Source organism: Ziziphus jujuba, chromosome 1, assembly GCF_031755915.1.
Source record: "Ziziphus jujuba cultivar Dongzao chromosome 1, ASM3175591v1".
In the NCBI taxonomy this organism is placed as follows: Eukaryota; Viridiplantae; Streptophyta; class Magnoliopsida; order Rosales; family Rhamnaceae; genus Ziziphus; species Ziziphus jujuba.
The window spans coordinates 17,447,157-17,474,923 of record NC_083379.1 but is presented as its reverse complement, the minus strand read 5'-3'; the positions used below and the strand labels follow the sequence as shown (position 1 = coordinate 17,474,923).

Below are 27,767 nucleotides of genomic sequence, written 5' to 3'. Positions count from 1 at the left end.
ACATTCATGGTCTTAGTGTAATTTTCTAACATCAAATTATAACAAACCGTATTACAAACCTTCAGGGCTTAGATATATTATAGCCTTGTTTTTATAAGTAACTATATGTATATAGGGGAATGTACTGCGTAAAAATTAGGGTTTTGACACATATTAGCGATCCTTAACTGTTATTAGCTAATGGTAAATAATTGCTTCGTTTTATTAAAATAGATAGTAAACATAATTATGTTTCAAAATTATAATATATTTAAAATAAAACAGTTTTCAACTATTGAATGATCCTTCAATTGCTAGTGTGATTTGTCAAATATTTTTTTATAGAATCCGACCCCATATATATATATATAGTCCACAATTTATTTGAGATACTATATATAAAATATGTGTTTGTAGTTGGACATTAGATTTAACATGATAACAAAAATCTATATGGTTGGCAAACTGCATTGAATCACAAACACTTTGGTTTTTTAGTACAATCACTAAAATTGGTTATTTTCTATTTAATTATTATGATTTTGATCTTTCTTTTTTTTCTCAAGGAACATTTGTTATATTATTATAGTTTTTATCATACAAAGAAAGATGTATTTACATACTAATCTACAAAGATACTTGTACATTTATATATATATATATATATTATCATTAGGTGTTTAAATTCAAACTCATGATCATGGTACCAAATAACTGCAAATGGAAATAAACTTTTCTGATACTTAACCACATTATAAATATATTTCCTAATAATTTACAATTGATTAATTAAGATGGACAAAATACAGTTTTCACTTTCCATACATATAGCATTCATTGTTATTTAACTTATATATATATATATGGACGTTGTTTTATAGAAAATGTATATTACAATATTTGTCATATGAATATTAAATTTTTATATGGTTAATTCTTAGGTTCATATGATTTGGACAGAAGAAAAAAAAGAGAAAAAAAAAAAAAAAGACAAGAAAGAAAGACAAAGAAAGTACACAAAAATTTATGTTGGAAAGTGAAACCCAAATATGAATTTCTACTTTGGTGGGAAGTTTTGCCACCTTTTTCCATATTTCCCATTTATTTCATTTTGCTAAAATCCCAATCTCTCTCTTATGTTTATGTTTTAGGCAAAGCAAATCCCCATTTGAAAAGTTTTATGTGAGAAATGTCCACCCCTCTGTGCGTCCATTTCGACTAGTAACACTCTTAACCTTTCTCTCAGTTTTGTTTTCTTCTTTTCAAAATACATTTTTCTATCTCTTTTGACCTCTGCTACCACCTATCAAATTTTGGCTGAATGAAGAAGTCATTCTTCATATGTATTTGTGGTCAGCTTGTAAGGTATTTCCGTATGTGAATTATTGGGTTTTATACATATCAAACAAAAGCAATTGGATTGAGGAGCTGGATGGGGAAGCAGCTGGATGTGATGAGCTGAGAGGAAAGAGGTTCTTCATGACCTAGGAAAGGCATTCTTAGTAAGAGACATTTTCTTTTTGATTTTGTGGTGTCTTTTTGCAAATGATAGAGTTCTAGTACTGTAAATATTGAAAAATATATCAAATTTTTGTTTTTGGATTCGTACCTAACTATATGATGAGTCAATAGGAAAATAAATATATGTAACCTACATTCTTTATTGGAACAACTTACAGCTTATTGCAGCGTATATAGGATTAGGTGAATACTTTTTATTGCTATGACTTATACAAATTACATTTTCAAATCGTATTTGGTTTTCATAATTTCTAACCTTATATGTCATTTCCTGAAATTAGCGTTTGGATGTTTGTGGATGAGGTGGTTTTTTCCATTTGACTTACCCTCCAATAAGATTGAAAAGAACTAATTTATTATTATGGTCAAAACAATAAAAGTACTGCATCTACATGAACTTGAGCCCAAAAATCATGTGGTAGAGCAATTGAAATAACCAAATGCAGGGATACTTGCCAAACTCCAAATCAGCTTGTAAACCAAGTCAACATAGAAACATAATAATATTGTCCACATTCTATTTAAAATATTAGGTTGCAAGATAACTCTATATCACAAAGTTTAGCCATAACTTAATGCCTAGTAAGTTGGAAATTTCTATCCTTTTTCTTTTTTTTTTTTTAAAGAAAGTATATCTATATACATATAATTTTCATATGATACATAAATATACATTAGCAGCTCTTGACATTGTGCTTCCACTACCTTGTTGTCATCTTTAAAAAGGATCATGCCATAAGACAACACACTGGACACAAGGTCGTTATAGTTTTATCTTTATTATACTAAAGTGAAGTTGATGATCAATGTTAATTCTAGATGGATATGAATATACGCCAAAACAAATATTAGTGGAATAAATAATGCTTAGTATACTTATCATTGTTCTTTTTGTTGCTTTTTTTAAATAGACCATTTCATGTCTTTGAGTATATGAACATTGCAATACCTGTTCTCCTTTTGCAGTTTAACTAGCTTATTATTTTTTTAATTTCTTATCCTTTAACGTTATCTTGCTGTGTATTTAGGCCCTTAGACCATTTTAGCTTCAATATTGTGCAAGTGAATTTATTTTAAGTGATTGATATATTATATCCTTGTAACTACACTATTGGTTTCTACTAAGAAGTTATTGATAAAAAATGGATATGGTGTCATGCTAAGCTGTCAGATTAATACATAAATGGTGTTAAATAATTTATTGAATTGGATAAACATCATTTAGATGAAGATAATAGGACTAGATGTCCTTGTCGATATTGTCGAAATGTGTATTTCCAAGATATAAGTACAGTTGAACGACATTTATGGGTGAAAGGATTTTCACCAGATTATCACAATTGGATTTATCATGGAGAGGCATTGAATTTTAAGGATATTGAAATGGGTTTTGAGGAAGATGATGAAGTTGTTGAAGATGATAATGACGATATGATGGCAGCATTGCGAGATGCTGTAGGTGACATGGACATTGATGTAGATGCCAATGAAGGTCACATTGGAGATCAAGATCATAGCAATAAAAAATTTTCAGGATTATTTTATGAGTTGAAAGCGAGTTATATCCAGGGTGTACAAAGTTTTCTACAGTGACTTTTTTGGTCAAGTTAATGCATACAAAAGTTATAAACCATTGGAGTAACAAGTTATTTAGTATATTGCTTGAACTTCTCAAGAAAGCATTTCCAGAGGGTACTAAATTGCCATAGTCTTATTACAAGGCAAAATGTACACTTCATGCACTTGGATTAGGATATGAAATGATTCATGCTTGTAAATGGGGTTGTGCATTATTTTGGAAAGAATCAGCTGAATTGGATAAATATCCCATATGTGTTGAACCGAGATACAAATTTCAAGGCACTGAGGGGAAAAGGATGCCTCAAAAAGTTGCTTCGATATTTTCCTATCACTCAAAGACTACAAAGATTATTCACATCTCACCATACTGCTATTGATATGAGATGGCATAAAGAGAAATGTCCTAATATAAATGGAATATTAAGGCATCCAGTGGATGGAGAAGCATGGAAGCACTTTAATGAACAATATTCGATATTAGCTATGGATCCTCGTAATGTCTGACTAGGTGCTACCACTGATGGATTTAATCCTTTTAGTAACATGAGTACTTCATATAGCATGTGGCCAATGATGTTAGTGTCTTATAACCTGCCACCTTGGAAGTGCATGAAAGAAACTTTTTCGATGATGTCACTATTAATACCAGGCCCAATGGCACCTAGAAAAGACACTGATGTATACTTACGGCCTATGATTGATGAATTGAAAGATCTATGGACAAATGGCATCACCACTTATGACATCTCTAAAAAGGAGAGGTTTACAATGCATGCAGTAGTGTTGTGAACAATACATGACTTTCTAATATATGGAACACTTTCTGGATGGAGTACAAAAGGATACAAAGCATGTCCAACTTGTAATGAAGATACTTCTTCCTAAGCTTTAAGAAGTAAGATTTGTTACATGGGACATAGTTGATATTTATCCATAAATCATGCATGGAGAAATAATCGACAATATGATGGAAAGCCTGAATGAACGCTCCAAGACAGTTTTCAGGAGCTAAAATATTACAACAGTTAGATAAGACAATTGAGAGGAGAGCAGGGAAACATCCTAACAATGTGAACAAAAAGAGAAAATGTGTTGCCTGTTAATTAAATTGCACAAAGAAAAGCATATTTTTTGAACTAGAATATTGGTCTAAATTAAAATTTCGGCACAATTTGGATGTGATGCAGATTGAGAAAAACATTTGTGATAATAAAGTTGGAACAATGTTGGACATCAAAGGTAAGTTGAAGGATACTAACAAGGCACATATGGATTTAAAGGATCTAAAAATTCGAAATGAATTGCATTTACAAGAAACTGATGATAAAGTTTTGAAACCTTTGGCATGTTTTTCATTAACAAGGGATGAAAAACATGAGTTTTGTAAGTTTTTGAAGTCTGTCAAATTTCCAAATGGCTATGCTGCTAATATTTCAAAGAATGTGAATATTAAGGATGGTAAGATATCAAGTTTGAAAACTCATGATAGTCATGTTCTTTTGCAACAACTTTTTCCAGTGGGTATAAGACCTTACATTAAGAAAGAGATTTGTGCAATAATTATTGAATTGTGAATGTTCTTCAAAAAACTTTGTGCACGAACTCTATCTGTTTCAGACTTGGATATATTACAAGAGGGGATAATACTTACATTGTGTATTACCATGGTTCATGGTTCATCTAGCAGTTCACCTACCATATGAGGCAAAAATGGCAGGACCAGTACATACTCGTTGGATATATCCTTTCGAAAGGTAAAACCTTTGGTTACTAAAGTTAAGCAATCAATTTACATTCTTTTATTTATTCTTTTTTTTTTTTTACTTCTTTTTATTAATTTGATCATTTTGATTCATTATTAAAGCTTTGGGAACATTGAAAAAATATGTAAGAAATAAAGCTCCTCCAGAAGATTCAATAGCAGAGGATTATGTTGTCAATGAGGCATTAACTTATTGTTCAATGTACCTTCATGGTATTGAAACTCGATTCAATCGGCCAGAACGTAATAAAGATGGTGCGAATCAAACTGCTTCAACTTTGTCAGTATTCACTCAACTTGTGAACTGAAAGATGATGATTACAAAAAAGCTTGTTGGTACATCCTTTATAACTGCTGTGAGTTGCAACCATATATTAAGTAAGAACCAAAACTTATGTGTTACTAGTTGAAGTTCAAAATAAGTAAATTATAAATCCATACTTCTAATTAAATTATATTTTTGCAATGAGCACACCCAAGTATTGCAAAACAGGGGTGTCACAGGTATTCTGTAGATAAAAAAAAAGGAATTTCCACAATGGTTTGAAAAACGGGTATGTATTTATTAGTTATGAAAGCTAAAATTCAAGCTTGATATGTAAGTATTGTTAATTAATTATAATTACATTTTCACAGATAAAATATTTGAGTAGATGTAAATATCCAATGGTAACTGATGAGTTGTACGCACTAGCATGCGGTACTGATTATGGAATAAGATCATATAGTGGACATGTAGTAAATGGAGTTTGATATTGCACAAAAGTTCGTGATGATAGGCATGTCACTCAAAATTGTGGAATTTGGGTTGTAGATGATCATGATGGTGAATCTTGTGACCTTTATGGGGTAATAGAAGACATTCTTATATTAGACTATAGGTCCAAACACTTTGTTGTACTTTTTAGATGTGCATGGTTTGACACAAATGTGAAAAAGAAAAAGTTGATCACAACGTTTCAAATCACAAGCATTAATGTCACTTCATATTGGTACAAGAACAATCCTTTTGTCCTTGCCTCACGAGCTAAACAAGTGTTTTACATAGATGATTGCAAGATGGGTGAACATTGGAAAGTGGTTCGAAAGGTGCATCACCATCATCTATGGGATTTTCCAGACCGATTAAATGAAGTTAATGATCATGGTGATTCATTTGAAGTTGATGAGTTGGATGCTTATCAAGAAAATGATTCAATGGACATTCAGATTTTATTTGAATCAATTGATATTGAACATCTTAATCATGAAGATATTGAACCAATAGAAATTGATTTAAAGAGTGCAACAAATTATGAAGATGCAGATAGTGAGGCAGAGAGTGAAGATTTTGAAGATGCAGATAGTAGTGCACAGAGTGAAGATTATGAAGATGCAGATAGTGGCGTAGAGAGTGAAGATAATGGGGAGTACAATGAGGAAACTGACAATGATAGTGAAGATGAGTTGTTAAGTAATGGTGAAACCGGTGAGGATACTGACTCATTTGCATAAATAACTATATATATTTTTTTTTCCTTTGTTCAGTTTCCTATGTAATGATTTATGTTCATGTTAAAGATGACAATGCTCTATTTCAAACTAATTTAATATAACTATATGTTGCCTTTTTAATATAGCTTACTAGCATATATATATATATATATATATTAAGTCCAGAATGTTCATATTGTCAGCAAATAATTCTTTTTTGTTTTTATTGTCATCACTTTACATATACTCTAATTTTTTAAAGTTTTATCACACTATGATACGAACCTAGGACGACCTGCTCCTAAACCCGTATTATATTAGCCCGGATCTTTAATGAAGTTCAAGTTCTAATGGAAAGGACCTCAACCCCTAACCAACCTGTGGTTAGAAACCTTGGTATAATGTAGACGCCACAATAGGGGATGGAAAACCTATTGATAAGTCAAGCTAAAACAACCAATTCTCTAATGGTGTTTTAGGTGTTCTCAAAGAACAAAGAGATAATTAATCTCACAAATATTTTCTTAATCAAATCAAAAGTTTAAAGTTGTATTATTAATGAAAAATAAGCCTTTAAATAGGCTTTGAAAGAAACAAAATAAACCCTAAAAACCCTAGGAAAAACCGGCCACTCAATGAAGAATTCTACCTTGGCCGAAACTTTCCTTTTCCTAATCTAATTTGGATTAATTAATTCCTTTATTTTGAATTAGGAATTAATTAATTTACAATGAAAATAATAAAATAATAACTTTCCTAATCTTATTTGTCCAGAAAATAAATAAATAGAAACTAAAAATAATGGTAGTTTCCTAAAACAAAAAGTAGAATAAAATTAGGAAACTAAAATACTAGCTTTTTGACTACATTGACTTTGACCAATTCTTTGACCTCTTTGAGCTTCAAATCAGCTTCTAGATGATTTGTATGATGCCAAATAAGCTGAATATGAAGTCCCACACGTTGCCCATGCTTGGAAAAATAAGAAAAGGCTAATACAGTAAAATACAGTAAAGCCAGCAAGCAATACAGCAAATTCGGCCAAATTGTTGAGGCTGTCCGTACAAGCCCTTTTTTATTGCATTTGAGGCTGCTTTAACTTGATTCCATGACCTCTTAGGCATATGTATTGAACTCATAAAGCATTGGAACCATTTCATGCTTCCCGGACTCCAAAAATGTACCAAAACCGTCACCCGGGTCCGTATCGGCTTCCACCACTTGGATGCTTCGAATAGGCTTTATATCTTCAAGTATGGACAAGCTATATGGAGATTGATTATCCCTTGTATAAATACTCCCAGGTTGTCCTTAAATCTCTTAATTTGAGCTCTTGTGATTGGCCTAGTCTTCATCCGTGTCGAGTCAGCACCACAGCAGGTTATCGGTGAAGCGGGCTCGGGCGGAATCACATCATTCCCCTCCTCTTGAAAAGGATTTGTCCTCAAATCAAGATCATCACCTGCAGTAAAAGGAGTTAAATCAGCAACATTAAATGCAGCACTCATGTTATACTCACCCGGTAAATCAAGCTTGTAGGCATTCTTGTTATTCAGCTCCAGAACTTGAAAAAGTCCATCCATAGGTGGCATGAGCTTTGACTTTCTTTGTTTAGGAAACCTTTTCTTTCGTAAGTGTAACCAAACCAATTCTCCTGGGTCAAACACTATTACAACAAAATCTAGAAATACATTCTCATTATGGTAAAAATTACACTTTTTAAAGTTAGCAAACAATATTTCCCAAATTTTCAAATTGCCACTAAGTAAAGCTCTCAACAATGCAGATAAAGTTCTATGTAATAAAGACATCTTTAAATAAGTATCCTTAAAATTCATGGTCAGCAATGATTTCTTATTCATAATTACTTTATTAACATCACCAAAGCTAAGATAAAAATTTATATTCTTCCTTTCTTGTCTTCCTTTTCCTTTCTCACTCAATGCCATCTCACTTTCCTCACTCTCGGCTTTTGCACCAAATTTTTCACTCTTGGTTTTATTAAAATATTTCCACACAACCTGAGTATTAGAAGACTTACCTTGGATAGCAAGCTTACCTTTTCCCTCTTGATTGGATGGTAGTCCACTTGGAATTTCATTTGGGAAGACATCTCCAAATTCCTTCAAAAGAGAAATCATTGAACTTGGCAATTCAAGTTCTTCAAAGTTAGTTTGATCATTAAAATAATTTTCTTTGTAAAGCATGACCAGCAAAGGTTTCTTACACTCAATAACCTTATTAATATCCCCTAAACTCAAACAAAAATTCTGGTTTTTCCTCTCTTTTCTTTCTTTTCTTTTTCTTTCCTCGGTTTGGCTCTCATTGGCGGAATTTTCCGGTTTTTTTATGCTTTCGGGTTTGCTCTCTTTTCTCACCTCTCTCTCAGCTTTTTCTTGGTCTTTCCACTCAACATAAACCTTAGAACCCTTACCTTGGTCAGCAACCTCAATCTTACCTTCTTGAAAGGATGGTGAGGCCATTGGTGCCATACTTGCTTTTTCCTTGAGCTTCTCGGCTTCTCTCCTTTGTTGCATTTGTAATTGGTCTTTGTAAACCTCTTTAGGAGATAATGGTTCCAGCTTGATCTTCTTCCCTTTAAACCTGAAAACAATACTATTTTTCGACCAAAATGAGTAGCATCTTTATCAAATTGCCATGGTCTACCTAATAGTATATGTCCGGCAATCATAGGCACAATGTCACATAAAACTACATCCTCATATCTACCTATATTAAATTTTACTTTGGCTTGTTTGTTTACTTTCATCTCACCACTATCATTAAGCCATTGTAATCTATAAGGTTCTGGATGTTTAATTGTTTTCAAGCCTAATTTATCAACTACAAGATTACTTATCACATTAGTACAACTCCCACTATCTATAATCATGCTACAAATTTTACCTTGTATTTCGCAGCGAGTGTGGAAGATGTTTTCTCTTTGTATCTGCTCTTCATCTTTGTAGACAGCAAGTACTCTCCTTGAAACCAAGCTCAACTCGGCATTAGATGTATCTACAGGTTCGGTTTCATCTTCATTACAAGCCTCCTCTTGCTCGGTTTCAGCCCCACTTTCTTCACTTGCGGATTCCAACTCACCATCGCCCTTTAATACCATGATTCTTCTATTTGGGCATTGGCTGGATATGTGTCCTCTTCCTTGGCACTTAAAACAAATTATTTCTCTAGATTTTTGAGGTTTAGGATCAGATTTTATCTCACCTCTAAGTGCTTGGACAGATTCGGTCTTGACCTCCCTTCTTGGCCGGTTGGTTGATTCTTCTCCTAATTTCGGCCTCAACTTGTTTTCATAAGTGGAATTGTTTTTCCAACCACTTGAACTTGTCCTTCCACTGCTAGAAACTCCTCCAAACCGTGTACTAACACCCCTCCTCTTGAATTGGTTCTCAAGTTTGATGGCTACATGCAACATCTCCTCCAATTCCAAGTATTGTTGTAATTCAAGTTGGTTGGCAATGTCACGGTTTAACCCTCCAAGAAATCTTGCCATTGTTGCCTCTCTATCCTCCCTCATGTTTAGCCTCATCATTAACATCTCCATCTCTTTGTAATAATCCTCCACGGACCTACTTCCTTGAGACAAAGATTGAAGCCTTTGATGCAGCAACCTTTGGTAATGGGATGGCACAAACCGCTTCCTCATGACTCCTTTCATTTGTCGCCATGTTGTAATTAAGTCTTCACCAACCCTCCTTCGGGTGCTTTGCTCATTTATCCACCATTGGAGTGCATAATGGCCAAACTCCATTGCTGCCATCTTCACCTTCTTACCTTCCGAATAGTTGTGGCAGTCAAAAATCATCTCCATTTTCTCTTCCCACTCCAAATAAGCTTCGGGATCACTTTTACCCATAAAAGGTGGGATATTAACCTTGATATTTCCCAAATCTTCATCTGTATCCTCCCTCCTATATCTCCCACGGCCAGCTCTATCTTGGACAGCAAAGGTTTCGTCCATACCTTCCTCAAAGTCACCGTCCAATGGCTCCTCATCAAATTCCTCTCTCGGCCTCTCGCGACCTCCTCGTCCTCGGCCTCGTCCTCCATGGAATTCTTGCCTATTTCTTGTATTCGGCCTTCCTTGTGAGGCTTCTAATCTTCCCACTCTTTGGTTTACATGCTCAAATTGAGCACTCATCCGCTGTATTGATTCCAAAATAGTTCTCAAGTCCACTTGGTCTCCACTTCCGGTAGCTCGGTCATCGCCATGAAATGCTACGGATTCTTCCTCATTGATCCTCAAGGGTGGATCCCCTCTTCTTATTCTAGAATCTGCCATGTTAGTAAAATAATACAAAAAATAAAATAAATCCTCACAATATTCACTCCCTCACGTGTTTCACTCAAACAAGGTCTCGACACTCATGTTTGCACACTAGTTTCGGCTTTTACCCTCTTTTAAGCTCTCACACTCTTGCCTTTTTCCACTCAATGAATTATCTCAAAGTTCTAATTAAAACACTCACAAAACAGCAATTAGATCACTAGTATGTTTTAATTAAACTTATCAACAAAGCAGTAGCAAAAAAGTAGGCAATACCGAAAGAGTCCAACAAATCCTAATTTTTTTCGGTTTTCTAGACAAGAAAACACAAAATAATGGGAAAATGTTGGAATTTTTGAAAACTGCACCAGATGGTAGTAGATTATGAGTTCAAGAATAAAATTCCAGGAAAAGAAATTCAAATACGATCAAGAATCAAAGAGAACAAAAATATAGAAAAGTTGTTGGTTGTTGTTCTTGTAATTCAAGTTTGGTATCAAATCCTTTAACTGATTTTAATCCAAATAATTTAAACACCCAAAATCCAAATATCCAGCAGCAAGATTAATTTCCCAGCAACTCAAATACTGAATAAATAATCAAAAAAAACCAGCAGCTCCAACAAATTTCCAGCAAACAATTCAAACTCCAACAAACCGAAATATTTTCCTTTTTTTTTTTTTATATATTCGGATTTACCTTCTTTTTTTTTTTTTTTTCACTCACAGAACATAAACAACTGCAGTAACAAGAATAATTACCAAAACTGCAATTCCAACTCCAAAATAACCACCAAACCCGTGACCTCCAAATAAACAAAATGTGCAGTTTTTTTTTTTTTTTTTTTTTTGAATATATGAATGCAAATTTCTAAGACTAAAACAGCAAAGGAAAATCAACAAAAACAAAAAAATTACCAAGAACAAATATGAAAAACCAACCAACAAACAAGGAAACAAAAATACGATAAAACTAGGAAATCCTAATTCAACTAGGAATGAATTTTTTTTTTTTTTTTTTTTGTTTTAAGATGCTGAACGTGTATAGGATGGATGCAACCTTAACCTAATGCTAAAATTGCAGAACAACACAAAAACAAATAAAGCAAATAAAGATAGATCAAACCTGAACAAAATTTAGCTCTGATACCAAATGATACGAACCTAGGACGACCTGCTCCTAAACCCGTATTATATTAGCCCGGATCTTTAATTAAGTTCAAGTTCTAATGGAAAGGACCTCAACCCCTAACCAACCTGTGGTTAGAAACCTTGGTATAATGTAGACGCCACAATAGGGGATGGAAAACCTATTGATAAGTCAAGCTAAAACAACCAATTCTCTAATGGTGTTTTAGGTGTTCTCAAAGAACAAAGAGATAATTAATCTCACAAATATTTTCTTAATCAAATCAAAAGTTTAAAGTTGTATTATTAATGAAAAATAAGCCTTTAAATAGGCTTTGAAAGAAACAAAATAAACCCTAAAAACCCTAGGAAAAACCGGCCACTCAATGAAGAATTCTACCTTGGCCGAAACTTTCCTTTTCCTAATCTAATTTGGATTAATTAATTCCTTTATTTTGAATTAGGAATTAATTAATTTACAATGAAAATAATAAAATAATAACTTTCCTAATCTTATTTGTCCAGAAAATAAATAAATAGAAACTAAAAATAATGGTAGTTTCCTAAAACAAAAAGTAGAATAAAATTAGGAAACTAAAATACTAGCTTTTTGACTACATTGACTTTGACCAATTCTTTGACCTCTTTGAGCTTCAAATCAGCTTCTAGATGATTTGTAGGATGCCAAATAAGCTGAATATGAAGTCCCACACGTTGCCCATGCTTGGAAAAATAAGAAAAGGCTAATACAGTAAAATACAGTAAAGCCAGCAAGCAATACAGCAAATTCGGCCAAATTGTTGAGGCTGTCCGTACAAGCCCTTTTTGATTGCATTTGAAGCTGCTTTAACTTGATTCCATGACTTCTTAGGCATATGTATTGAACCCATAAAGCATTGGAACCATTTCATGCTTCCCGGACTCCAAAAATGTACCAAAACCGTCACCCGGATCCGTATCGGCTTCCACCACTTGGATGCTTCGAATAGGCTTTATATCTTCAAGTATGGACAAGCTATATGGAGATTGATTACCCCTTGTATAAATACTCCCAGGTTGTCCTTAAATCTCTTAATTTGAGCTCTTGTGATTGGCCTAGTCTTCATCAGTGTCGAGTCAGCACCACAGCAGGTTATCGGTGAAGCGGGCTCGGGCGGAATCACATCACACTACGATTATATTGCACGATGTTATCACCTTAGATATATTAGAAAGTTCAATCACTTTGCATATACTAATACTTGTACTGTCGTATTTATGTAATGATTTCTGTTCATGTTGATGATGATCACGCTCATTTTAACTAGGTTAATATAACCTATGCTGTCTTTTGAATATGGTTTATTTGCATATATTAATTACTTATATTTATATTCTCACTTAATAATTTCTTTATGTTTATGTTATCATCAATTTCAATATTCTCACTTAATAATTTCTTTATGTTTATGTTATCATCAATTTCAATATACTTTTATTTCTTAAAACAAGGGTGTCATCATAATAAAATCTATTGCACCATCTTATCACCTTGGACAAGCACCTAACAAGAAAAACGAGAACATTTTTTTTTTTTTTGTTGCAATTGATTACCTCTACAGTGCCAATCATGATCCTAATAAGATATTTCTTAAAGTGAATTAGGAGGATTAGATATATAAATATATAAATATATATATATATATATGTATATTTGTTTTTATTCCAATTCATGATAGTATTTAGGGTAACAGTGATTCTATTTCCTTCCATGTTTTACCTTGTGCATGTTATTTTTAGATTGAGAATTACATGTATATTTGTGTAGAATTTGTTTTGATTGAAAATTAGTTATGTATTTTCTGGTTGAATTTATGCTCAATCATGAATGCTATTGGCTTAATAAAAAATGTTTTATTGGTGAAATTATTATTGTATTTTTTAGAGTTTATCTTTTTTTCCTAAATTTTATTATTGCCTCTATTTGTCAAATATTCACAAATGCATTTAGTGTTCTTGGAGAATTTCAATGGAAGTGAAGGATATTTATTATAGAATACTATTGAAGCTGAATCAGTTATGCACATTTTTCCCCAATATCAATCAATTAGTAATTTGTTTCTAATTTGTTTCGTTTGTATTTTGTCTTCAATTTTTTTAATGTTTTTTTTTTTTTATTTAAGAATGTGATGGTATGATTACAACAAACATGCATGGATACAGTTTATGGTACGACTATAATAAGCATGGATATTGGTGCGTGTTTTTCAAATTACCTTGTAGCATCTCAAGTATAAATTATATTGTTTACTTTATTCATGTTATATACAGATGCTTTTTCTTCTTTAATATTTTGTGTTTGCAATGTAAATATAGTGTGATATCAATTTTATGTGTGCAATGAAATTTATAATAATATAATCAGTTTTATACTTATTGGTTAAACATATAATTGAAATATAATATTATTAATATTTATTAACATGCATAAGTATAATTCACTACCAATCTATTGGTCTCTCAAATTATATTTCACCAACCAATTCAATGGATACCAAAATGAAGGTTTACAGAAACCCAATATTGGTAATTGATAATGCCATTTCTATAAATGAATTTGGTTGCTGAAATATCGTCTCACTTCATTAATCGTTATTGACCAATTCTCAATCACTAAAAAAGGGATACAGTGACTAACATTTTGGTCATTAAAATGCATTTCAAATTGGCAATGATTATTATTAACAACAGCATTCGTTAGTGACAAGTTTCTCGATGACCAAATAATAGTTAAAGAGTAATAAATTTTGCCACCAAAAGCAACTAGCTACTATACCGACAATGCTAGCGATCACAAAAATGTGTCACTAAAACACTATTTAAGGACCAAACAATTAGTAGTAGAAACTAATTTTATGGACCAAATGACATTGCTGCTAAAACCATATTTTTGCAACCAACTACGTGATTGTTCAACAACTCTTTTGATGACTAGAATGTTTTGTCATTGAAGATGGTTTTTAATGACGACTATTTTGGCCACGAAGATTTTAATAATTGGTCCCATAACATTTTTTGGTTACTAAGTTATAAGTTTTTGATGACCAAAGTATATATTTAAAGTGACCATAAATAGTCACCAACACAGCATTGAGTGATCAAATATTGGTTGTTCATATTTTATTATTGGTTGGTAAAAGCTTAAAATTGGTGTCCTTTCTAATATTTAAGGAGTTTTAAAAGACTAATTTATGGTCACAAACTCCTTAAAAACTGGCCACTAAAACGTCAATAGATTTAGCAACTAACATTTATTGGTCACGCAATAGAATTTGTTTTGACGTTTAAGCAACCACGTGGTGACCACAGTTTTTTGGTCTCTAAAAACCACTGGAGACCAAAATAGGATGTTTTGCAACCAAATTAATGGTTGTTAAAAGGCTTTTTTTTTTTTTTTTTAGTGAAAATAATATTTTCTTCAAATCCTTAAAATCAAACTATAACCAAAAATAATATTAAAATCCATATAAAATTCATATGCAATCAAATTCAAAAATAATTTAATAAAAATTAAATTCATAATTTCTTAAAATAAAAAATATGATTTCTATGCACATGTATTTTTCTCATCCCAAATTTGGCAATTAAAATAAAATCACATGAAATTCATATATAATTAAATTAATGTGAACACCTTTATTTATGCATCATAATTTCTTACAATAATGTAATAAATAATTTAACATAAACTAAAACAATAATTTCTTTAAAATCCTAAAATAACATTAGGCAGCAACACACATATAAATTCATCATAAATTGATAATATAAATTCGGATGAAATTCTCTTAAATATTAAACACAATTAACATATTTTTCCAAAAATTCAATTATCACAAAATATATATAATTGAGCACCCAAAAATAAATTTGGAAGTGGATCACTCATCTCAAACACGCATATAAATCAAGATCCTCAATGGGATCGGTCCCATGACTCACATGTGCTTCTAAAATTTCAATAGTATACAAGATCAAAAAAATTAATATTTTATTCGAGTATGTTATAGATGGGTACCTAGGAGAGCTAACACAAATGGTATCCAAAATTCATAAATAATATACCGAAACGAAGCTTATAAAGCCAGGATAATAGATTGAGTCTTACCTCCCGGAGATCAAACCTGTGATAGCCGGAATCTCACCAAGTTTAATGTTCGTGAATCTCACAATCCATCAAGAATTGAAGGCAAAGGACCTTAGATTCAGATTCAAAAAGGTCAAATTAGTAGGAAAGGGTAGGTGGGATCACCAGGAACTTGCCGGAATGAGATTTCACAATGAGCCACCGTGCCCACGGGAGAAACTCACCACCGGTGGCAAGTTTGGTGGCCAATGGCCATGGTTTTTGGTGGGGATGTAGATTGGAGGATAGGTAAGCAAATGGGACCAACGGTATCGAAAATGGATGGCTGATTTAGGAGAAATCGATAGTGGAAGCAAACAGCACTGTCATGGAAAACGCCTCTATCTGGGCGCATTGCTGACAATCTGGATGTGAAATTTGGGTGGCCGACCAATTTTCAAGTGGGATTTCTAGAGGTGTGGCATGTGTATGGCTTGAGTGGTCGGAAAGTGGTCAACCGGTGGTGGCCGATTTCTCTCCTTTTTTCTCCTCTTTCTCTCTCCTGTCTCCTCCTCCACACTAACATTTTCACCCAATTAAAACAACACCCTATGTGGCACTGTGCACCCACGGATTGGCTAAATTTTGACTCGTGGCACAGTGTCATTGGACATTGTGCACACACAGGTCAATGCATTGTAACGCTGTCTAGGAAAAACTTTGCAAATCGATAACTTTTTTACCAAATGTCCAAATTTGGCATGCTACTAATTTATGAACTCATATCGATGAGTACTTTATGACCACAAATGTGTCAAAGCAAAATTGTACAAAAATAAAAAGTCAAACCCGGCATCCTCGGACAATTTTGACCGCATCTTATTTTGCTTATATCTTTCAAACGTAGCTCCATTTTCGACGTGCTACTAGTATACGAACTTGGATCAATGTGTACTTCACAATAGTGCCTCAGTCTACACAGAATTCTATCCGAAACAAAAAGTCAAAATTTACCCCTTCTTTGTCAATGGCGGTTAAGCCCAATCAATCTCGGTCAAAGTGAAAAAAATTTCGATGTACTTCGGGATGGGGCGTTACGTGTATCTTGTGAAAAATCTTGTAGTAACGTGGGATGAACTAAGTGGTGTGATACTGGAGTGTATTTTTTATGTAAGCACTTTTTGAGGCATGCCCAACCTTTTGAGGAGATGCTGCTAAATTTTCTGTAGGAATGTTGATAGGATTCCTCTAGTTAGGGCACTTCTAGGGTTTTGATAAGAAATCTTTGGTGGATCTTGATATTTAGGCTATTCATCCATGCAATCAATTTGACTGTAGTACGATAATAAAGCAGCATGTGATACTACACATAATACTATTCAGCATGATCATATAAAGCATGTTAAGGTAGACAATTTCTTCATTAAGAAGAAGTTTGATGATGGGATTTTGGAGTTATCTAAGATTTTATCATAGCATCAGTTAGCTTAAATTCTCCTACAGCAGTCTCAAAACGAATTTTCTTAATTTTTTTTAGGCAACCTGGGATGTGTGATATCTGTGATATCTATGCACCAACTTGAAAGGAAGTGTTGAAATATTAAATTAACTGTCAAAATATTCTTGCAGTTAGCCTTTATGATTCTTTCCTTTTAGAGATAATATATTTGTATAAATATACTTTACCTTGATTTTAGGAAGTAAAGTTTTAGATGGATTAACTGAAGAGTTGACTTGTAGTATAAGGTTCTTCTCTATATATTCATTTCTATATTGTGAAAATATCAATGAAAATATTCTTCTTTATTTTAAACTTTCTACTTCTATTTTTCATTTTTTTTCTTCTGAAAAATATCAGTTTTCTTCTTGTACTTATTTCAAATGTTGCTTTGGAGATCATTATTAGAGCATCTTGAGTGGTGAATATACATTATTTAAGTAGTATAAAAATTGATATTGTCTAAACTTATGTTGCATCAATATACAATTAATTTTAAAATTGTTCTACAACGGCAATATGCATAAAATGGCTATTAATTAATTAATTTATTTGTCAATTTATTTTCTTTTTTTTCAAATAATTGACTTTTTAAGGAAATTTTGCTTTTTAGAAAATTTCAAAATGTTTAACGTATCCTTAAGGAAATGAGGTTCATCTTGATATTGTATATTTTTTTTTCTTATCACATCAGTTTAATAGAGTGCTTAGACAGACTTATTGGAGAAATTTTTTTAAATGACTGCTTATTTTTTTTACATGATAAAAACAATTTAACAATAGATATGCTTAGGATCATGTTCTCCACCAAATTTATTTTCCAAATTTGATTTATAATAAATGATGTGGTACCAAAAACTAAAAAATAATGATATGCTAAAGTCAAGCACTCCATAACACTTTATCATATTGCTTGGTAAATAAAATTTTGATGAGCCTAGCATTTTTTTTTTTTTATTTGTTTGTTGGTTCAACATGTTCACACTTATTGAGCATTAAATTCCTACTCTACGATCTTCACACTTAATTTTTCTCCCAGGGAACACTCCAAGGGTATAGATATACCTTAAAAAAACACAATTGTACTTTAATATATCTTCTTGTTTGAGATAATTACTTCTTAAATCTTCTTTTACAAGGTTTGAAATTTTGGCTTTTAATTTATAACCTTGATGCAATTTCTTTCAATTATATTTTTCTACTAATATTTGTTTCTATAAGCCTCGTGTACAAATCAAAAGTACTAATTTATGTTGGAGTTTGGTGTGGTTTTAGGTTAGACAGTACACTAATTCATTTTTGCTTTTCATTCATTTATCGCATATATAGATACAAAATTTGTCTCATACATGTGAGGTGTGTATGGGACCAAATGGAAGTCTTTAAAATTCAAAATTTACACATTTTCCACTCAAAATTATGATACATAACCATTCAACTAACAGCTTCACATATGAGTGCATAATTATGATAAGAGTTAGTGAGATTTTGAATTTTAAAAAACTGTCTCTACCTAATCATGTACTACTATTTTGACCAGATAGAAGGTTGGGATATCTTCATCCAAATTGCTTGAATTTTGGCATATGGCATGTTAAAATAGCAAGAATGAAATCTGGAAAAGACCAAGTACAAGAGAATTGGGTAAGGCCTCCAATGCATCTCAAACTCGTGGGCCATCACTGCTAGAAATCTCAGCAGTTATGCCAACTTGCAACCTGCATATCTTGGGCTTCCCAAGGCCTTCTTGAGTCATTTTTTTTTCTATATTTTCATTTATATGTCTATTATAACATACCCAAAAATCATAATCTAGTTCTAAAAGCTCAAAGAATGCCAGCTCCAACAATAGATCTATATTGCTGGAAACAGCACATATCCATTTTACAAAATAAAATCAATACCCAACAAAAAGACAATTCCTAAGCTAAATACAATAAAACTTAGGTATTCAAAAGATATGAAAAGGAACATAAAATATATACATAAATATTGCATTAGGTCATTCAACAAAATATTTATTTTAAAGAAAGAAAAAGGATGCAAACCTTGGTGGATTTTGGTTTGCATAAGGTGGCAAGATTACCACCCTTTCAACAATTTAAACTTTCCATGATAATTTAAACTACAAATATTTATAACATAATTACCAATACTGCAGAAAGGTAAACAACATATACAGAAACATATATCAGATTACATTACATAATTTAGTGTCATGCATCGAACGGTTTAGCTTTGGTATTTAACGCTTCATTGACAGCCAATGGCATCGCCTTTCTTGTGGATTGATTAAATTCTATCCCCTTTGTTGGCATGTCCGTCTCTGCTGGAATGGAAATTGAATTATTAGTTATTCATTAATTCAATAGGATGAAAGTAAGAGATTGTTTTAAGCTGATGCAAATTATATTACGCCTCCAAAAGAGAATTATATTTTGGTTACCGTTTTCCTTCTTTCCAGCATTGCTCTTCTGTTTTGCTCTCCTAACTAGGAAACAGAAGCCTAAGATGAAGAGTAACAAAGTAGCAGCAATTGGTACAACAATGGCCACAATTGTCCCAGTCGAGATTTTACTACTTCCTGAATAAAAAAGTAATAGTATTAACGATAGTTAATATTGTTAAAGATACTGAATTGCTTATTAAATTTGTACACTTTATACACTAAATATACTATGGGGATATTTTAGTAATTTGTGTTATGATTCTTATCCGTTTAATTATCCTTACATGAATTTTTTAACCAATTATATATTCAGTCATCATTTTATAGCGTAATTTGATAAAGAATGTGGTGCCTACAATACTACTATAGTGTCTTAGTTAGTCATATTACTGTGCTTAGAAGCTCTTATCTATATGTTCTAGAAGGCATAAAAATTAAGAAAATTTGCCAAACCAAATTATTCAATCCAATATCTTAACTATTGGATTAATACAATTTAATTGGTTTTGGATTAGATTAATTTTTTTAAATCTATTTGGGTTGATTGAATTATTAAGAAAAATATAATAACCTATGCTAAATAATATCTTAATTATACAAGTTTAACTAGATTTAACCAACTGGACCGTATACATCCTCGGATTGACTTTTTATATAATTAAGTTTTGGATTTGACTTGTATACCATTATGCAGAGTTAATTAATACGAGTTCATATATTAGTGTCACACCTAATTCTAACTTAAGCTTTAAGAGTTATGGATCACTGAAATTTTTTGTATAAGTATTTTCCCAATGTTGAAATTAGTATTGTTTTTTGTTTTTTGTTGGATCCAAATGTCTATAAATACCATGAAATTTGTGCTTTGTGATTAACAAACCTAAAAATTCCTTCTATGTTCTTGAATTCCCAAAACTTGGATGAACCTACTACCCACTTGCCCAAATCTGGTCAACCCACAACCACCACTACCATCTAATAAATCAAAGCCAAATCAACCCCGCTTCATATGGATTCAACCCACATGCACAAACCTACCCTTTACCCATCCCAAGACCGACCAATGTGCCAGATCAAGCTGGAGAAGCCATGGCAATGCCATTTTAGGTTACCAGTGATTTGGCCTGAATTTGACCATCTTAAGCCAAGCCATACCTCTCCCTACTATTTTTGACCCTATCAATCCACTCTTGGCCTTAAGAATCCATTCTCACCTTTCTTTTAGCTCAATACTTATGGTTTGAGAGAACTGACAATATCAAATTTGGCCAAATTTTCCATTTAAGTTTTGTTCTCACCTACTAAGTTTTTGGACCAAGACGAGTATGCCAATGTGTTACCCATCTCATGAGCTTTCCATTGGTGTCAATTTTGGTAAATATTTTAGTAAGTTCCCACATTTGGATCAATTGTTTAATATCATAATAAGTTGGACTATAATTGGACATTTTACAGCCCAATTCTTGTTGGTAACGTATTCTTAGAAGTTATTAGGAATTATTCAAATATTCAATTTCATAATATTAACCTTACATTGAAAATTTTAAATTTTGGTTTCTGGATCCAAAGGGTTCATAGTATAATTAGACCCTTCAATATAAAATTTTGGTAATTTTTAGAGTTGTAGAAACTATTTTAGGATATTTGATTCTCAACAATGTTCTTGGTTTTATTTTTTAGCTAAAAGAATATTTTATCATATTATGGACATCCATATTGCACATGCAAATGATCTTGCAGAGGAATAAAAGTGATCCTCGACTATATCTGTGTTTGAAATTATTCTCTTTAAATATTTGGACATATTTAAATGTTAATTTTATGATTTTGAACCCACATGTGAATTTTTAGCAATTATTATTATATATATGTACATAGACATATGAATATAGAAATATAAAAACTTGCTTAAAAACACATCAGCCCCATACCATAAGGGGTGCACTACTAGTCTCTTGTCAATTATAGATTAGAACATCTAGTCTATTGTTGATAAGAGTCTGGTAGCAGGCCCATTGGTTGCAAAACTAGCATACACTGTAGGAGAGCTGTAAAAATATATGTTATAATTTCATGAATTTTTTTTTTTTGTAATATTTTAAATGTTTCTTGATTTAAAATTGTTCATGTGAATTTGTGAACCTTAATATTTAAATATCTTGATATCTGAATTGATGTTTTGGTCCAATTGTTTGTTTGTTAGTTGATTTTATGACATGGAAAACATTGGTTGAGAAAATGAAGCTAGAAAGTATTGGTTTACATAAAATAGTTAATAGAAATTGTGGAATATATATATATATATATATACACAATTTTGATATGGTAATGATTTATGGAGAGGAATTGTGAGGGACAGCCATTCGCACCATTAGACCATAGAAATCATGTAGATTTGGCAATTATGGATACTATTCCTCACACTTCTTATCCATAAATCCCTTACCATATCAATTCTGTATGTATACATATGTAATTATATGGATCTTATAGACAAATGGTGATCTTGGTATAATGGGGGTTAATGTACTATACAATACCAGCGAATACAGTTGATTTGATTATGGCTAGTATATATGTGTTGCCCATCCTCTATTATAGAGAGTGATGCTTTAATTCAGCACAACACCTTAGGAGACAGAGGGTTGTACTGAGTTTCCCTCTCCCCCATTATCTAATAGTGCCTTTACATGCAAAGGAGAACCTGACTGCTATATAGTATGATATACGAGGATATATATTTATGGCTTGGTAATTACATGGTGGTTTCCATTTTTATGTATTCATTTGACTTTAATACTTGGCTTAATGCTGATTTATTTTATGGATATTGCATTTATTCAACCAGACTTTTCGGGTCATAAACATGAGTTTTGAGAAATGGTGTAAAACGGAAAACTTTTCAAGAAGTGAAAGTATAAGGTTTTAAAAGAAATAAATTTTTAAGAATATAGTGTTTATTTTCCATATATTACTTAGTCAACTAACGAAGATATCCTCATCTAATGTTTTATTGTTTTTAATGTATTCCCTTAGGTACAAACAATTAGTAGGTAGTCAACCTTGCATATCATCTTTCCAACTCTTTTATGACAACAATACTTAGGTTTTTTCTTCTATTTTATTCATTCAAAATATTTGCATCGTTAGTATCAACATTATTAAAAACCTGCTTTGAGGCGAGGCACACAAAAAATGCATCGAGGCTTAAAACTGAGGGCATTACTACTATTAATACTTGTCATATAATATGTAATCCTACTAATGATGATAACTAATAGTGATTGATAAGTAAGATTTTCACTCACTTATTTAATCCTTAATGATTGATTAATGGCTTAAAAACTCAAATTTTATTTTATTTTTAATGTTTTTTATTGAAAATCTTGAAGTAAGCTTTAGATTGGAGTTAATGGCATGTTATTGAGGAAAAGACCAAGTTTGAAACAATTTTGGCAAACATGGGAATGCTCCACGATAAAATGGAGTGTACACCTTACTCCATGCCATGCCCCATGCTAAAATGGAGTAAACCTAGCGTCTACCCCAAGCTTCATGTCATTTTGTCCTCTCCACACCACACTCCACACCTTATTCCACACCAAAAAGGGAGTAAACTTCACTCCACACCTTGCTCTACACCAAAATGAAGTGAACCCCAACCCACGCTGTGCTCCATGCCATGTCCACACTAAAAGGCTTTGACTCGGGCCAAGTTAGCATATTTAGCCAAGCTCCACCCGAAGATGGGCTTGTTCAAGCCTTTCACACCCCACTTCACACCAATCGCTTTAAACATATGAAAAAAAGAGCATCTTCACAATAAAGTTGGCATGTACCCCTTAAGCTACACACCTTATAGATTTTATTTTTTTTCCACACTTCATTATTTTCCATGAGCATAAAAGATGTTGATGAGGTGTCAACTGGGCAGGGATTTTTTATCAAAATGGAGGGTAGATATTTCATTTTTGGTAGAGTTTAAGAAAGGAAGGGGCTGCCTTTTATAGGAGGAAGAAAGGAGGTACAAACATCAAGGAAGATTTTAGAGCGGAGAGAGGAAGAATTAAAGAGAGAAAGCTTGGATTGAAATCTTTCAAGATATTGAAGCATTAAGATCTTTAATCTTATTAGTTTCTCTTCCATCTCTTATTTTCTGATTTGTATTGAGTTTATTGAATTATTTATTGAAGATTATATCTTACTTTATGGATTTTTCTTTGATTTTGTTTATAGTTATTACTATGAACATGTGTAGCTAAATTTATATATATGATTTTGATGGAACTTTTACTTTGATAATATTTGATTAATTGGTTGATGTTTATTTTGTTTTTATCCAATTTTTTGTGTAAATCTTGCATTTATTATTTAATATACTCTTACATGTGTGAATTTGCCTGAGTGCTAGATAGATTTACTATTTTAAACTTGAAAAAGTTTAATTTGATAAATTGGTCACTACATTGACACAACATAGGTCCTTATTGACATTTGAAATTTTAATTGGGAATTTGATAGCCACAAAAAAAAGGATCTAAGGCATGAGGACTTAAAAACTTTAAGAAAGAAGTTCTAATTTTAATTAAGAACTCATAGATTCTAATTTTACTTTTGAAAAAATGATCAAATTAAATTAGAATTTCTCTAGATTGTAAATTAGATAAAATTTGTTATTTTGTCAATCTAATTGATCAAAAGTAGAAAGGGTATATGAGACATCAAACTTCTAGGTTTTTAAGTTCATTGCCACTCCATTTTAAGTTTTTGAATCATATGTTTGTGACTTGAATTTATTTTCTCTTGTCATTTATTTGGGATTAATTTACAATTTCATTGTTTAATTTTTTATTTTTTATTTTAATTTCAATTGTCTCATTTGAATTGTATGCCTAGAAAAAATAATTAGTCAAAAATTTGATAATTAGCTAAAATCTTAAAATCAATCCTCATAGTAATAACTCTCTTATCACTCTATTACTTAATATAATCCATATTCTTGCGGAATTCATTCATCACTGACAAATAACAAAAAAATTTCTTTATTAATCAACAAATTTTTCTATTTCTTATGTCCTAAACTAAAAACTAATAAATTTTTATATTTATTGTATATGTATGGCATAGAAATCTTTTATCCCCATTTTTATATCCTCATTCATATTGGACCAATAATTTAATCCCACTATATCCTAAAAAGCAAGACTTGTTTTTTTCACTTAAATTATTTTTTTAATAATTCTTTTTAAATGCGATGACATTATTCTATACATTCTTGGTAGACACAAATGAAAATAAAAAATAAAAAAAAGAAAGAAAGATAGAAGATTCATATATATATATATATATATATACATATATGAGATAATGGCACATATAGTCCGTCAGCTTCACCGTATTTCTTAATTTCTCTTAAATTATTATTTTCACTTTTAACATTTTGGTTTCTAAATTTTTGTTTTTTGTTGCAGTCATACTTCCCAGTGATTTAATTAAAAATTCATTATTAAGAGAGATTAAAGTGAAAATTTAATATAGTTTAGGAATCATGCTAAAAAAAAGAAAACATAGCTTTAAATTTTGAAAGTCTTTGCGAATAATAAAAAGATAAAACTTATACTTTTTTATACAACATTTCCAAATTTTAAAACTTAAGAACTAAAATTAATAAAAAAAAATTATAATAAATAAAAGAGTGAAGTAAAAAAATAAAATAAAATGAAATTTAAATAATCAAAACCAGGAACATTTAAAATAAATAATTAAATAATCAAAACCAAAAAATTAAATTAAATTAAACAAATCAATTTCGATAATCAATTTTAACAAAGATTTTTCTTTTTGAAAAAACATAGTTTTAAATTTTAAAAATCTTTACAAATAATAAACATATAAATCTTATACTTTCTATACAACATGTCTAAAAATTAAATTGAGAAATTAAAGCAATAAAAAGATAAAATTGTTATATATATATAAAAAAAAAAGAATGAAGTAAAAAGAAAAAAATAAAATAAAATATAAATAATCAAAATCGAGAAACTTTTAAATAATCAAGAACAAAAAATAAATAAAATTTAAACAAATCAATTATTATAATCAAAACCAGGCAAAATTTAAATAAAATATATCAGCTATTATTATTATTAGAATAATATTATAGGAATATATTTATTAAAAATATTATTTTTAATTAATTAATATATTAATATGTATTCTTTTGAAATAAAAAATTTATGTTAGTATAATCTAAAAATAAACAAACAAATCTTAATCAATAAATATTATTAAATATAAAATAATTAAATAACAACCCATATGTTGGTACGCTATGTTGGGTATATAGAATCATCCTTATTACCATTGGGTAACAGATAGCATAACAGTGAAACACAATATACATTAATGCAGAGTTGGTGGAGTGTACCTTTTGGCATAGTTGGTGATGGCGATGAAGTTCGGTTGTAGTAGAAGGGGTAAAGTTCGTACCTAACATTGCAACTAGGAAACAGGACTCTAGCTCCTAACCTTTCGCTGAATTTGTAAAGACGTTCAATGGCAAGGACAAGACATCTATTGCAATCCGCAGTGGACAAGTCCGGCGTGCACTGCACAAGACTATACAGCGTTTGAAACCCACTAACATACGCTTCTTTAGTAGCATACTTTTTGTCACCGCCATTTGCAGCCTCAGCCGCAGCCGCCTTCACCGTGGCATTCAGTATTCGCCTAAACCGATCCGGCTCAGTGATGTTTGCCGTATTTATAAGAGCAATTCTAGGCAATACGTCCACGGTGCCGAAAAATGACCGATTGGAGTAGCGTAACTGGCATTCATCGTACCATATGATGTTCTGCTTCTCCACGGGGCACCGTCTTATAACTTCTTTAGTAGCGGTTGTGACGCAGTCTCGACAAGCAGTGGTGTTGACATCACCGCGGCAAAGGAAGAGGCCGTGGACAGAGTTGGATGGGTCTTGGCCAGCAGTAGCTTTGTAGAATTCAACAGAGGAGTTGGAGGAAAGGACAGAGAGGAGATGGTTGAGATTTGTTTGGTAAATGCTGTTGGGAGTGAAAGTTGTTGTATTTGTGCAGTTGTGGTAGAGGTAAGTTGGGGCAGCTTCACTTTTAGTCCCAAGTGATATTAAAAAACAGAGGAGCATAAAAATCAGGGCCATGGTGTTGAAGTTCAAAAGATTTTGATAATTAATCAAACTCTGCCTCGGTTTCTCTTTAGGACTATGGAATAGGTTGAATTATGAGCTTATCAAATTTTTTCTTTCGGAGAGACCAAGAATGGAGATGATGAATAGGAAAGTGTGAGTGGAAAAAGTAGCAGATTTTTGTGATGCTTGGAAAGAAGTGGCTGGCTAGCCTCAAGCTAGCCTACTGAAAGCGAGTCAAGCTGACATTATGTACTCCATTAATTATTGCACTAGGGTCATTTTCCGCGTCCAAAAGGTTGAAAATATTGAAGGAGAGAGAAGAAGTTGGGGATATGACGATATCCATTTTGAATCCGTATTGGGTCGCAGCAATTAGCAGGACTGATCAATTGAGATTCTAGAACCAAGGAAAAAGATAACCACTTCCTGAAAGAAATTCTTGTAACTTCAAAACGGCATAAAAACAAATAATTTCAAAAGTGAGCACGTACTAGAACACTACTTTTCAAAAAGCATCGTACTAGATGCCAAACACATTTTAACAAATGCCCCACAACTTGCTTTCATCCATTGTCATTTCCAATAGCAACGCGAGAACAGTCAAACTGTCATCCCATCCAGAAATTGAGTAAATTAAAAAATTTATAAACTCGATCGATAATCTTTTAGGAACCAATAATGAAGGAGAGAGAAGATATTGGGCATATCCTGTGGTTATTCGCATGAAGGAAATATTGAGATTCTAGAATCAAGGAAAAAGAAGCCCGCTACCCGAAAGAAAAATTTGTATTCCTGTAATTTAAAACAACAATAAAACA

At 31.8% G+C, this 27,767-nt stretch overlaps 1 protein-coding gene across 2 annotated transcripts; it reads right to left on the bottom strand.

Annotated features, from left to right (window-relative positions):
- Positions 1-19,295: 19,295 nt before the first annotated feature.
- Positions 19,296-27,325, bottom strand: LOC107418156 (putative cysteine-rich receptor-like protein kinase 9). 2 transcript variants are annotated; one of them, XM_016026848.4, is made up of 3 exons: positions 26,211-27,325; positions 19,781-19,918; positions 19,296-19,663 (listed from the first exon to the last, which is right to left on the bottom strand). In XM_016026848.4, the coding sequence occupies exons 1-3, from the start codon at positions 26,959-26,961 to the stop codon at positions 19,551-19,553; spliced, it is 1,002 nt and encodes a 333-aa protein (XP_015882334.3). In that variant the 5' UTR covers positions 26,962-27,325; the 3' UTR covers positions 19,296-19,550. The 2 variants fall into 2 exon arrangements, with proteins under 2 accessions (XP_015882334.3, XP_015882341.3); XM_016026855.4 differs by having other exon boundaries at positions 19,296-19,660; positions 26,211-27,322.
- Between the last annotated feature and the right edge of the window lie 442 nt (positions 27,326-27,767).